General features: G+C 37.1%; 1 protein-coding gene across 4 annotated transcripts in view; it reads left to right on the top strand.

The window, feature by feature from the left end:
• LOC100675289 (N-deacetylase and N-sulfotransferase 3) overlaps positions 1 to 13,309 on the top strand; it is a 229,973-nt gene that overhangs the window by 193,707 nt on the left and 22,957 nt on the right. For all 4 annotated transcript variants that reach the window (XM_064285411.1, XM_064285410.1, XM_064285409.1 and 1 more), the window contains 4 exons: positions 1,313 to 1,436; positions 5,606 to 5,780; positions 9,384 to 9,554; positions 10,966 to 11,075. In XM_064285411.1, coding sequence (XP_064141481.1) covers positions 1,313 to 1,436; positions 5,606 to 5,780; positions 9,384 to 9,554; positions 10,966 to 11,075 — 580 coding nt within the window. The remainder of the gene's footprint in view (positions 1 to 1,312; positions 1,437 to 5,605; positions 5,781 to 9,383; positions 9,555 to 10,965; positions 11,076 to 13,309) is intronic.

Below are 13,309 nucleotides of genomic sequence, written 5' to 3'. Positions count from 1 at the left end.
GCCATCCTTTCCTTATAGCGATCTGACTAAGCTACTCTCTTTGGCTGATAGAGTATAAAACACTAATTTTTATAGTTTATGACATTGCTTACTTAAAAAAAATCACACCCTTGCACCTTCTTAGTCACAGATCTGTAGTTACCTGTGATATGCTAGTCTCTTTCCCAAAATGCAAATTTTTAAGCTCTGTCCCTAAGAAAAAGCACCAATCTTTTGTTTAAATTTAGCGATTTAAGCAGTTTTGTGTCTGTGTATGTGTGGTTGTAAGGATTTTTTTCATTGTGCTTTAGATGAAAGGTAACAAAGAAAATTAGTTTCTCATTAAATAGTTAATACGCAAATCATTTTTTGACAGTGGTTGCCAACCGCACGCTGCGTCAACACTTTCCCCTTCTCCATCCTGGGTTCCCTGTTTCCATTTGTCTAGTTTTTCCTGTCCCTTCCTGCCTTTTCGTCATTGCTTTTGGGCTAGTGTGCCCATTAGTCACCTGTACATGAATTGAACAATGAAGCCCATTCCTCACATGTGTTATTGTTGTCCCTGTACCAAACCCATTGCAGTCAAGTCGATTCCGACTCATAGTGACCCTATAGACCTGTGTAATCTTTGGCTGAAGGGTGAACCTCAGGAGTGACTTCAGTACTGAGTTAAAAGGGTATCCAGGGGCCATACTCTCGGGGTAGTTTAAACAGTTTTTGACTCTACTCTTTATACACATATAATGACATCCAAATTTAAGAACACTTGCTGGAAGATTAAATTCTGTCTCCAGTTTAATAAGCTTTCATAGGCCTCATCAGGAACGTCACAGGAGAACCCAAGGATCAATTTTGGTAATGTAATAAAAAAAAAAAAAAAAAAAATTTTTTTTTTTTTTACCTCATATTGAATGATAGTATGTTTCATTATATAGTGTTTTACTAATATCAAAATATTTTCGGGCACGTTATATTTTTTCTTCCTTGGAGAAACACCATAAATAAGTAAGGCAAGTGATTTTCCGTTAAGGAAACTAAGACTAAGAGAAGCAAAAAGCCAAAATCATGGAGCAAATCAGTGGTTGAGCCAGGAGCAAAAACTGGTTTACCTAAACCGTGCAACAAGCCTCTTCTTCCCACACTGGACTATCTCCATTTTCTAGAATCAGCTTCTTATAAAATGCTGGATATCTAATTAATTTAACTCAAGCCGAACTTACGATGTATCTGTTTGGGTCACTGTAATATTTACTTTAGTAGTAACTTTGAAATGCCAATGCTAAGAAATTATACTTTCATTCAATTAATGTCTAAACCTCTCTTGTCTTCCCAGGTACCACAGCTTTGTATTTGTTCCTGGTTATGCATCCTTCCATCCTTAGTAACTCCCCCAGCCCAAAAACCTTTGAGGAGGTACAGTTCTTTAATAGAAATAACTACCACAGGGGGATTGATTGGTAAGATGGGTTATTAGTATAAATCTCAAAGTATATGTACTGTACACAGTATAAAATTAGCACTAATACTTATAAACATATTTTTATATCATGAAATTACCCTCTGTACCATGGTACATTGGTTGAATGACATGAAAGAGCACTGAAATTATTCATAACAAACCCTTCTCGGTTTTTGAAGGGACTTGTTGACCCTGGAGGCCCACATGTAATTTCAGTTGGCATTACTTTTTTATAGTAGTTACAGATATGAAGACAGAGAAATATCTTACTACCCAGGCATTTCATTCCTCTCTCTTTTAAAGAAAATATCTTCATACTTACCTTCTTGTACACTCTGCATATGTGTTGCTATAGCCCACGCATGTCATTTTCTACTGTGCTTTGGCATAAAAGGTTAAAAAATAAATAAATAGAACTAGAAATATGTGTATATTTCATGAATATATTTCATAAAAGCTAAAAAAACTATCAATGCTGTAAGAAATTTAATTTTTGCCCTTTAAATTAAAATTAGAAATATGTTAAACATCTGAAGAAAATAGTTATCTTAAAATCAAATGTAAAAATGTCAAATATACATAAAATATAGCAAAGGAGTATAAATTGATGGTGCAAACTCACAGCTAAATCATAAAATGTATCTAGAGGTCTTAGCATTAAGTTATAATACTGGGCAGAGAATGGCATAAAAGAGTGGAGTTGCTAGAATAATTCTAGAGCATGAACGTAAACTTCTTGCATGTATTTTAGCATAAAGAGTTGTAGATATTAACATCTATTGTCAAATGGCATGATCTCAGCTTTAAAAGTGTCATCCCGTCAAGAGCCAATGAATGGAAAGACTTGCGAGTAGAAAGATAAAGAAATGTATTGAGTATAATTAGACACCTACTAGGATTACATATGTTCTGTTTATTATATTTCTCACTGCTAATTCTTCTATGCAGTAATTGTTATTGATTACTTGTGTGATATTAAATAATAGCTGTGAGAATAATTAAACCATCAACCACTTAGCAGGTGTTTGACCACCGATGCAAATCTGTAGACCAGTGTTCAAAAGAATAAAATGATGTTAACGTAAGGACTAAAGGTAGTGATTAAAAACTACTTTGGAGGTGAAGGGGAATGCAATACTTGGGCTCCCTGGAACTGAAACTGAGGAATATTCACAAGAATTGTCTTTAAAAAAAAAATAAAAAGCTGATCATAGACCAGTACTATGGGTAGGCACTGTAAGAGAAACAAAAAAAGTCCCCCCCCCAAGCAGTTTTTACAATGGGATGACATAAATAAGCAGAAAGTTAAGAGCAATGAAAGATTTTAATTCTCACAAAAAACATCTCAAACACAAACACTATTAATTGACAGTGTGTTTATAAAAGGCAATTAACACAAATAATAAATGATAGTAACGGAAATTTGTCACTCTGCTGGCAATAGCTGTAGTAGTGACGTCAACAAAATCAAATGTATTCACAGTCTTCAGCCTCCCTGCATGCCTGCAAAGCCTCACCATCTCAGCAGACCCTTTGGGGCCACAGCAACAGAAGGTTGAAGATTATGTGGTTCAGAGGCCAGAGTCACAGAATTAACGCAGGCACAGGTAGCTAATCTGGATACATGACTCTGTTTTTCTTGGAGAATTGGGTAAAACCAGGACTGCATTAACGGACAGGCAGCCTGAGCACAGGCTTAGGGCACAAGCAAAGTGGGGCAAATAAAAATGAGAAGTGTTTATCTTTGATAAATAGTCAAGATGTCTGATCAGAAGATCTGAGAAAAATGTTTGATTTTGGAATACATGTAAATTTTATGTTTATGGTTTGGAATTATCATTTTTAATTACATGGTGATGCCATGAAGGGTTGGAGTGGTGCATCCAAACCAAAACCAAACCCACTGCCGTTTAGTCGATTCTGACGCATAGCAACCCTATAGGACAGTGTAAAACTGACCCATAGGAGGATTTCCAAAGTGCGGCTGGTGGATTTGAACTGCCGACCCTTTGTTTAGCAGACAAGCTCTTGACCACTGCACCACCAGGGCTCCAGAGTGGTGCATAAAGAGCCACAAAATCCTTTCAACATTTAGAACCTGTAACTGTCTTCATCTGACTTTGAGCAAAATGACTTAGAAATACTCAGGGCCAACCCAAGCAACAAATAAATACAGAGAATTGCAAAAAATCACATCTTTCTAGTAAAAACAAAAAAATTGTTGAGGTGTTATACCTCATGGAAGTAGCAATGCTTAAGTGATACAGGCATTCACTTTTAACCCCGTAATTGCTAAGCCACTCTAGTTTGCTTACCAACTCTTTGGATAACCTGAATTTATATTCTTCAAATTTGGCTCTATTTGGGAAGCTTCCAGGGCCCAGCCTGAAAATTTGAACCTGAATTCCTTTTATTTACTGGTTTACTCATCAAACATTTTTAAGTGCTACATTTTTTTTTTTATACATGCCAGTCGCTGTACTAGAAAAATGTGGACATAAAGGCAAAAAAGAATTGGAACGCTTCCTTCTCCAGGAGCCTCCCAACAGGTTATAGGCCCAAGATCCAGAGCTGCTTGTGGAGGTTTTCTAGACCTAAACTATCCCAGGTATAGAGGGCTGCTGGGAAGGTGGGTCAATTTTTAGAAGCGATAAGTTATCTGATGTCAGCCCCTTTTGCCCTCCTTTTATTTAGTTAGTTAGTTATTTTTTGTGCTTTTTGGAGCCTTTCTCTGAGCAAACAAGCTTGAGACAAGCTTGGAACAAGTAGGACACCACTAGACATTTGGGATAACTTAGCACCCCTGAAACCAGTGTGAGCTTCTGTATGAGACACAGCTGAGAATTTGACACTTCCTGTAAATGGAATGAACACGAAAACAGAGCAGATCAAACGTCCCAGAAATTTTTGTGTATCTCTTTCCCACTTAAAGGATGCCAGAATGATATATCATCATCGAGGCAATTTGCAGAACACATGAAATGATTTCTTTACTGCTTAAGTCTCAAGACATCACTTTGTTGCACAAGCCAAACTTTGCAATATGTTAACAACTGGAATCCTACCAGAAGCTTTATCATGTGAGATGACTAAAAGAAAACTAACAGACTGCAAAAAGAAGCCATTACATAAATGTTAATGGCTCTTTTCTTCTGTAATTATCGAACTACCCTATCTTGGTGGCACAAAGTCATGGAAGCTTATGTATTGAAGAGGGTGGGCTATTATTATAAAATATAAAATTCTTTGGAAGTTAGATTTGTATCTTCTCTTGAAAAAGGCCCTTTTACCTCTAAAAGGTGTTCCTTGGCTCATCAGAAACATCTACCGACGTATGCTGAGTTAGTTACATTTGACAGAAGTTGTACAGGTGGAACACTAAACAAAATCAGTTATGTCCTTTATTTCAATCTCTGAGCCTACAGGTATCCCTGCGTTCACTCTACTGAGGTTTTAAATCCTCACCACACTTAATGATACTGGACCTGATCTTGGGAAATTTGATAAGATTTTATATTTGGAAATATTTATGCATTTGAAAACTTTTCTTATAATTTTTCTACAAAGGACATAAAAAAATAAAAAAAACAAAGGACATAAGTGGCTTTAAATGGAAAAAAAAAAAAAAGCAAATAGACAATGTTTACACCAGAGCTATTCTGCACTTTAACAGTTTTTTTTTTTTATAACATCAGCACAACACATTAGTGGGAATGGAAACAATTTTCTTGTGATGAAGCAAAAAACACTTTGTCTAAAACCTTTGAACTGAACATATCATCTGTTTTTATCAAATTTTCTTTTTGGTTAAGCACTTACATACTTCTTTGTACTGTATTTCAATATCTAGGTACATTTTCTGCAATTAGGCTGATGATTGTAGTTTGATCACCCTGTGTCTACATTTTTGTTATCTCTCAGCCTTTTTTTCCTGATATTAAGAAAAACCAAAACCAAAAAAAAAAAAAAGTATTTAGAAAAACATTTTCAAAATACATCACTAGCATTCTGGATATTTTTCTCTTGCTGATCATCTGGGACAAATGCCTTAAGGAAAAAGGCTTTTGTTTAGAAAATAAATGGATTTGTGGGACACTTTTAACATTTTCAGCCACCAGGACAAGGATGAAAACTGGTCTTATTTTAAGACAAACGCTCCTTTTCTAGGTATATGGATTTCTTCCCAGTCCCGTCTAATGTCACCACTGACTTTCTGTTTGAGAAGAGTGCCAATTACTTCCACTCAGAGGAAGCTCCTAAAAGAGCCGCTTCTCTGGTCCCCAAAGCCAAGATCATCACCATTCTCATTGATCCATCAGACCGAGCATACTCCTGGTACCAGGTAAGGAAAATACAGACAGGATATAAAAAGGGAGTACGGAAAATGAAAGATGGTTTTTAAGCAATAACCACCTCCTTTTATTTTTTTTATGATTATAACGAAAGATTTTCTAGTTGTTCAGTAACTGCAGAAAAATGGATAAACTTGTCTTTGTTTCTTTGGAGAAACTAATTGCATTTTTGCTTAATGTAATGAAGATATTAAATTAAAATACAATAAATAAAATATATAGTTGTATGTATATCTGTGTAGTTGTATATCTGTGCTTCTACACATCAGCATTTTTTGAGTAAAATATTGTAGTAATTAAAGTCGTTACTTTTTATCTAACACATGTAATGCTGCTATTATTGTCTCAGTTTTACAGATGAGAATTATGATTGATTCTCTAAAACAGAAGGTGGGAAATATTTTCTGTAAAGGTCCAGATAGAAACTATTTTAGGCATTGCAGGCCATCCAGTCTCTGTTGCTTCTCTGCAGTTGTAACACAAAAGCAGCCACAGACAGTATGTAAATAAGTAAGCAGGGCTGCGTTCCAATGAAAATTTATTTTCAAAGACAGGCAGCAAGCTGACTTTGGCCCATGGGCTATATAGTTTGTTGACCCCAGCTCTGCCATTCTTGTTAGCTGCCACTGCCACCGAGTTGCCCCTGTACTCATGGTGACCCCAATGCACATCAGAACAAAATGCTGCCCAGTCCTGAGCCATCCCCGTGATAGGTAGCAGGCCAATTGTCAGAGGTAAATCACCAGACCTTTCTTCCCAGTCCATCTTATTAGGGAAGCTGACGACCCTTGTTCTACAAGAGCTCCTGGTAGGGCAATGATTAAGCAATTGGCTGCTAACCAAAAGATTGGTGGTTCAAACCCACCTATGGCTCCACTGGAAAAAAGACCTGGTGATCTGCTCCCATAAAGATTAAAACAGCCTAGGAAATCCTATGGGGCAGTTCTGCTCTGCCCTATAGGGTTGCTATGAGTCAGAATCGACTTGATGGCACATAACAACAAAAACAGTGAAGAAACAACTTAATGCCAAAGCTAAATGTAAGAATTCTTCATCCCTGAAGGCCTAACCAATCTAAACCCTGCTCTAAGCCTCTTCCTTAAACACTCATTGTCATTATGCTTCTGATTAGAAACTAGTATGGAAACAATCACTTTGAAATAATTTAAGACTCTAATAATAAGATCTATGTAACAAATACATTTTTACCTTAACACATTATTAGAAATAATACAAAAAAAAATCTGACTCGTGATGGCTTTATTACCAAATGGAAAATTTCAATAAAAGTAGCCAAAATAAACATGAGAGCATAATAACATTAACGGAGTAAGTGCCTGTAGCCTCTAGGATCCTTAGTTATCATTCCTTAGTATTGTAATTTAAAACACACTTTCCTAATGTTCATGTGTTTATCTATTCATCAAATAATGCCTACTGTGTACAAAGTAGAGTCCCTGGGTGGTACAAACAGTTAACAAACTTAGTAACTAGCCAGAAGTTTGGTGGTTCAGATTTACTCAGAGGTGCCTCACAAGAAAGGCCTGGCAGTCTCCTTCTGAAAGATCTGCCATTGAAATCCCTATGGAGCACAGTTGTACTCTGCATACATGGGATTACCATGAGTCGAAATTGACTCGATGGCCACTGGTATTTGGTGGGAAAAATATTGTTCTAAGATAAATGTGGATGCTACTTTCAAATGTGGTTGCTTCTTTTGGGGAAATATGTATAAATAACCAGGATACAAGTTAGAAAGTCGTAAGTGACACATAAGCTACAGACGATGTGCTATGGGAGTTTACAGTGATAAAGTCCTTCTGATAATGACCACCAAGGACAAATCTCAGGACCACAACTTAGGTTTGTTAACTGGCTGCAGCAAGGGAGCCCAAATACCAGAGGAACCATGGGCATCCCTTGGGGTTATAACAGGAAATGTGAGGGGAGAAATTTAGGTTAGATTAAAATGAAGGAGTGTGTTGAGAGGTATGAAGCAGGGCTATGTGGATAGGGGTTATCAGCAGGTCAAGGCTGAAAAGTGGGCTAAGGGTCCTATTTCCTTAGAAAGTATAAATTTAAGATAAAATGCAGAATGTTGTGTCCAAAAAACCCTTATCTGAAACTCTGCACCTGTGTGGAAATCAAGGCCATTTCCCTGCTAAAGTGCTCACAGGGCTCAGATCCTTCAGGCAAAAGTGGGATGCCCCATTTTCACTGACACGATTTCCAACTGCAAAGTTCCTGACAACCTATGATTTTAGACAATAAGGTTTCTTTTCTTTTTTAACAGAAGTGATTTTACAGGTTCACAAAATGAGGGATTGTCAGGGAAGACTTCATGGCCGGGACAGAGTGGGGAAGGTCATATGAAACAGAATTTTAAATAGACATATTGATAATAACCTGCATAATAGGGACTGGAGACATCTTAGAAGTTAAAACCCATGAAAATCCACAATTCCGTGCTAATCATTCATCCCAAACTCCTGGAGCCTTTTTTTTTTATTATTTTATTTTATTTTAAATCCAAATATACAGAATTGCAAATTGACTGATTGGATTTTGAGCCTTTTACTTCTTTCCACCAGGTATCTTGAGAAAAGAGAAATAAGCCTTAATTGACTCAAAGAAAAAGAAGAAAATTGGAGCTTGGCAACTGCTTAGCCCCTGAAAAATTGAGAATTTACTGAGAAAGGAAGTCTCGAGGCTGCAAGCTAACAAAATGTCCTAAATATTGCCAATAAATTACTCCACAGTGGCAAAACGCGGGCTTAACAAAGTCCGCTAGAGTTTGAGAGCAGTAATTTGAATCCCAGTTGCAGCAGCTTTGCTCTCCAACTAGACGTGGTAAACATCCACAAACCCACCACTAAGCCTGAATATTTGTTGAGCAATTTAAGGAAAAGGTGATTTCCCCAAACCCATGGGCTTGAGCCTGAGCCATTATGAAACACTTTCTTATTTGGATTGCTGCTTTCTGCATTTTCTGCACAATAAATGGTTCTGATTCACCACAAAGGTCACCATTAGATAAGAAAATTTTGGCTTTTAGATGCTAGGTAATATATGATAAAAGCTGTGAATTTCAGATAATGTACGTGTCAGAGTTTTCAGTAGTTTCTCCATTTAAAGTAGCCGCCGGAGCTTTTCTAATCTAAAACTACATTACCGGATGGAGCAAAACTATTTGACAGAACTAGTAGAGTGTTTTGTGCATTATGGATAGTCACTGAAGTTAATAAATGGTTTGCTGATGGGCTGAAAAGGGGGCATTCATGCAGCTTCAGAAGTTTACTTTCAGAATAAAATGTACACACTAAGGAAACTGGCTCAAAAAAGTTGGTTTAAAAATCCTCCCTAGAAGCATTCAGCCTCTACCAAGTAACTTCTCAAAAATATACTCTTGTCATTGGCATAATTTCCAATCCCGATGCCGGAAGCAAACATTGTCATCCTTTATTAATTGCAGAACAAGTAACTTTCGAGCAGTGAGGCACTTCCTTTAGCTTTGAGACTTGTCACAAAGATTGGTTTTTAATAATTCATGCCTGTGGTTCCAGATAGTTTAATCATCCACCTTTTCGTCATAGCATCAGCGATCGCATGAAGACCCTGCAGCTCTGAAGTTTAGCTTCTACGAAGTAATCTCAGCTGGTCCCGGTGCACCCTCCGAGCTTAGAGCCTTGCAGAAGAGATGTTTGGTCCCCGGGTGGTATGCCAGCCACATCGAGAGATGGCTTGTTTATTTCCCCCCCTTTCAGGTACCGAGCAAGAAGAATTTCCACTGTGTTACAATCTCATTAAGTTGATGACTTTGCCTCTGGGATAAAGGAAATTTTTACTCATTAAAACCTTTACTAGCTTTTACTCTTTAGTTGTAAATAATGAGACTATGGCAAAGAATAATAAATAAGCAGAGGTGGAAAAGCTGTTTCATTTCTTTCTAAGAGTATTTCAGGATAATTCTCCTTGCTTTATTTTCTAGTACTTATCTTTCCTGACTGTAAAATGCTTCAGAGCCCTGATACTTATTCTAAGAAGACTTGAGAACCTCTTAACCAAACAAGACAAATTTTGTTTTGCTTAATTATGTGCGTTTATTTTCATTTTGAACCACCTTATTCAATTTTTCAGAAGTCTTACGTTGTTCTTGGCTTCCTTGCTCCTCTGTTTCACCTGGCCATCAGCCTAGACTCTAAAATCAGCCCCTAGAGTGGACTGCATAAGCAACCCTGTCACACCCAACGTGGTGTATGCATGCGTGCCTAGAACCGCACTGTTGAATATGATAGCCAGTAACCACTTGTAAAAAAAGAAATTTTTTTTTTGCCGATTACTGAAATTTGTGTTAAAGCTGAATAAAACTAAAAATTCAGTTTCTCTCTCCCATTAGCCACACTTCAAATGCTCAATAGCCACATATTACCCAGTGTGTAAGTGTAGAACATGTCTGTTCTACACTTAGGGTTCATTGCAGAACTTGACAGTGCTGGTCTAGACTAAATGGAATGGAATATCAGGGAAGGGTATGGGGAAGTGTTACATTACAGGCTTTGTGGGTTTCCATAATGGTCCCCATAATCTTATCTTGCTGGATCCACTCCTCTCCCTCACCACAGTAATGAGCAAATGCTCCCCCTTAGTCTATTGTGGCACTACTGTCCTCACTCAGGTTCTCTGAAAGTCTTACCTTCTTTTCCAAATAGATCATCAGAGCACTTCTTAAAACTTTACAGGGCCACTCTTGAAAGGACACGTGAAGAATAATATGTCCTCCATCTCATTACGTCAGATCTTATTATAAACTCTTATTTTCTACTTCACGCCTTCCCAGCTTGAACGACGGAATCATTGTTTGGTTTGTTTTTCACCTTGGTTTCCATTTGTGATTTTGTAGTCACCTTTCTAAGCTATTTTGGTCCCTTCAAATGACTTCTTTGTTTTTCTAGTGATTTCAGTACTTTTCAGATTATAAAACATGAGTGCATTTAATTGGGGTGATTTATTTCTTGTTCCAGGTCGTTAATGAGGATGACCTGACTAAGCCTAACAACCATGCATGTAAATCCCCTCAGGACCCTGTCTCTCACTGAGTAAGTTCAAACTGTAGAAATTTTTCATTGTACAGTTAACATGCATTGTCCTTTTTTGTTTATTTCTTTGGTAATTTAGTTGCTAATTGTCGATGGGCAGCAGCTAAGAACCGATCCAGCTACAGTGATGGATGAAGTACAGAAGTTTCTAGGAGTGTCTCCTCATTATAATTACTCTGAAGCTTTAACGTAAGTTCATTTTCTAATTAATTGATTGAAGCTTCAACAAAGAGCTGACTTTAGAGAAATTGTAGCTTGGTGATGCGGTTGTCAAGTTGACTGTTTTCTTGTTGTTGTTGTTGTTGGGTGCCATTGAGTTGATTTTTGGTTTAGAGGACAAAGGAATAGGTGAAACTCAGGAGTTTTGAGTGTCCATACTGAGAGACATTTGCTTTGTTGATACCATTAACCTCTGACCTGTGTGTTTCCAACACTACAAGTGCTGTTAGAGCTTAGTTCAAGTACCAACACGGACACTAAAATTTCACATTCAGCTTGACCTTAAAGAAAGCTGAGTGATTTTACCTTGCAGTTAGAAATTCAAGTCCACTTTCTGCTTTATGTCTTTTTAAGCATCTCTTAGGGAAAAAGAAAAAAAAAAAAAAAAACTTTTATTTTCTATTTCTATTGGCTTTTCTCTGGGTTTTTTTTTTTTTTTAATAGAGTGTATAGCAAAGCATTGTATTTCAGAAGAAGTATTCTATAAAGACATAATCTCTGTTTTCTTTACGGCATGGTCCTTGACCTGCATGCTGAGTATTTGTCCCCTCTGTATCCAGCTCAGCAGCAAGCTTTTTATTCATCTCCACTGCCAAGAAAAAGCAGTGTTAAACCGAAGAGAATTACTGTCAAAGCCATGTGTTGTATACAAAGAGCAGCTGAGATGTATCTGGCTAAAATTGCCCATTATATGATTCTCTAACCTGGTTGGGGGCTCAGTGGGTGAAGTAGGAAGATAAGATATGTGTAGTCCCTGACATCGCAGCTTCCGGTCCAGCAGGGTTGCCCAAGCCCTCACCCTGCTGATAGAGATAATGCACTTCCACTCAGTTTCTTTTTCTATTTTCTTGTCAGTCATCAGTTGGCCTGGCATGTCGTATAAAAACCAGCAGTGCGCTTGTTGTAGAATATTTGGAAGTTTCATGCCATTTTCTTAGGACTAAATTGTTCCTCCTTCACCTCACGCCCTTTGCCGTTGTTTATCTGAATCCTCTCAGAGTTTAGTTACTTTTCGTGCAGTAACCCTTTTGATAGTTGCTTTTCTGGTGCTTTGAAAATGTTGGGGGGTGGCTGGGGGTATAGAAATGTATGTTCTCGGAAATGCCATATACCCCAGTTGTCAAGAGATCCTGTGTACACTTTGATATTGCTTACTGATTTTCCTGCTAGTGAGAGTGAAGATTATCTCTTTGGTGCAAAAAATAAATAAATAAAAAGTGTTTAATAAGAATATACTGAACTGCAAACAGATATGAATTCTTAACTAACCCACATGAACCCAGTGCTTGGCACACAGTAGAATGAATGAATGAAAATAGGTTGTTACAAAGGTTTTAGTATACAATCTTGGCATAAAAGACTTCTCAAATTTAAGAGATCTCTAAACTGATCATATTCAATATAGCAATTTCCAGTATCAAAATTATTTTCAAGAAGAATAGTAATAAGCTTCCATTGTCAAGTGTTATTTATTCTTTTGCACAATCACTAACGAAAATGGTCCAAGACTTCCAAATTTCATACAAAGTCACTGGATAGTCTAGATGTCCCAAAAATGACTTAGTAATGTCATTATTATGGTCTCTGCAACATTGGGCACAAACATAGCAACGGTTGTGAGCATAGCACAAGACCAGGCAACGCTTTCTTCCATGATACGTAGGGTCACTATGAGTCGAAGCTAACTCAATAGCACATAACAACAACATCATCATGGATTTTAAATAGACATATTGGACATGGAAGAGAACAAATATGATTTTCTTTGGGAGTCTGAATCTAACCTGACATAAACAGCATAATCTTCAAACTACATAAATGGAATTTTCTCATTCAATTAAGTAAATAAGCATATTGCCATTCCAGTTCAACATAATCTAAATCCCTAAATGGTAAATGGTCTTGATACATTGGCATTACTGTAGCTTTCATATTATCTGTGACATAGTTTTAAAATGACTGATCATTTGAGAGAAAGCAAGAAAAATAATCCTTAGCAAGGAATTGGGCTAATTTGTATAAACTAAAATGAAAGCTTTAAATTTTACCATGAAGTACATTCACACGATTATACCTACCAAGTGACCGTGCTGGAGGTCTTCACACTTAGAACTAGTTAAACACTTGAACCTAGCATCTTTATTTTTTGGTAAATTAACCTGTTTAAAGTGAATGAAACCAGACTGAGTTGTATGAATTTTTAA

This window comes from Loxodonta africana, chromosome 5 (assembly GCF_030014295.1).
Source record: "Loxodonta africana isolate mLoxAfr1 chromosome 5, mLoxAfr1.hap2, whole genome shotgun sequence".
Classification (NCBI taxonomy): domain Eukaryota; kingdom Metazoa; phylum Chordata; class Mammalia; order Proboscidea; family Elephantidae; genus Loxodonta; species Loxodonta africana.
Note: the sequence above shows the minus strand (reverse complement) of the source record. Positions and strands in the feature narration are given on the sequence as shown.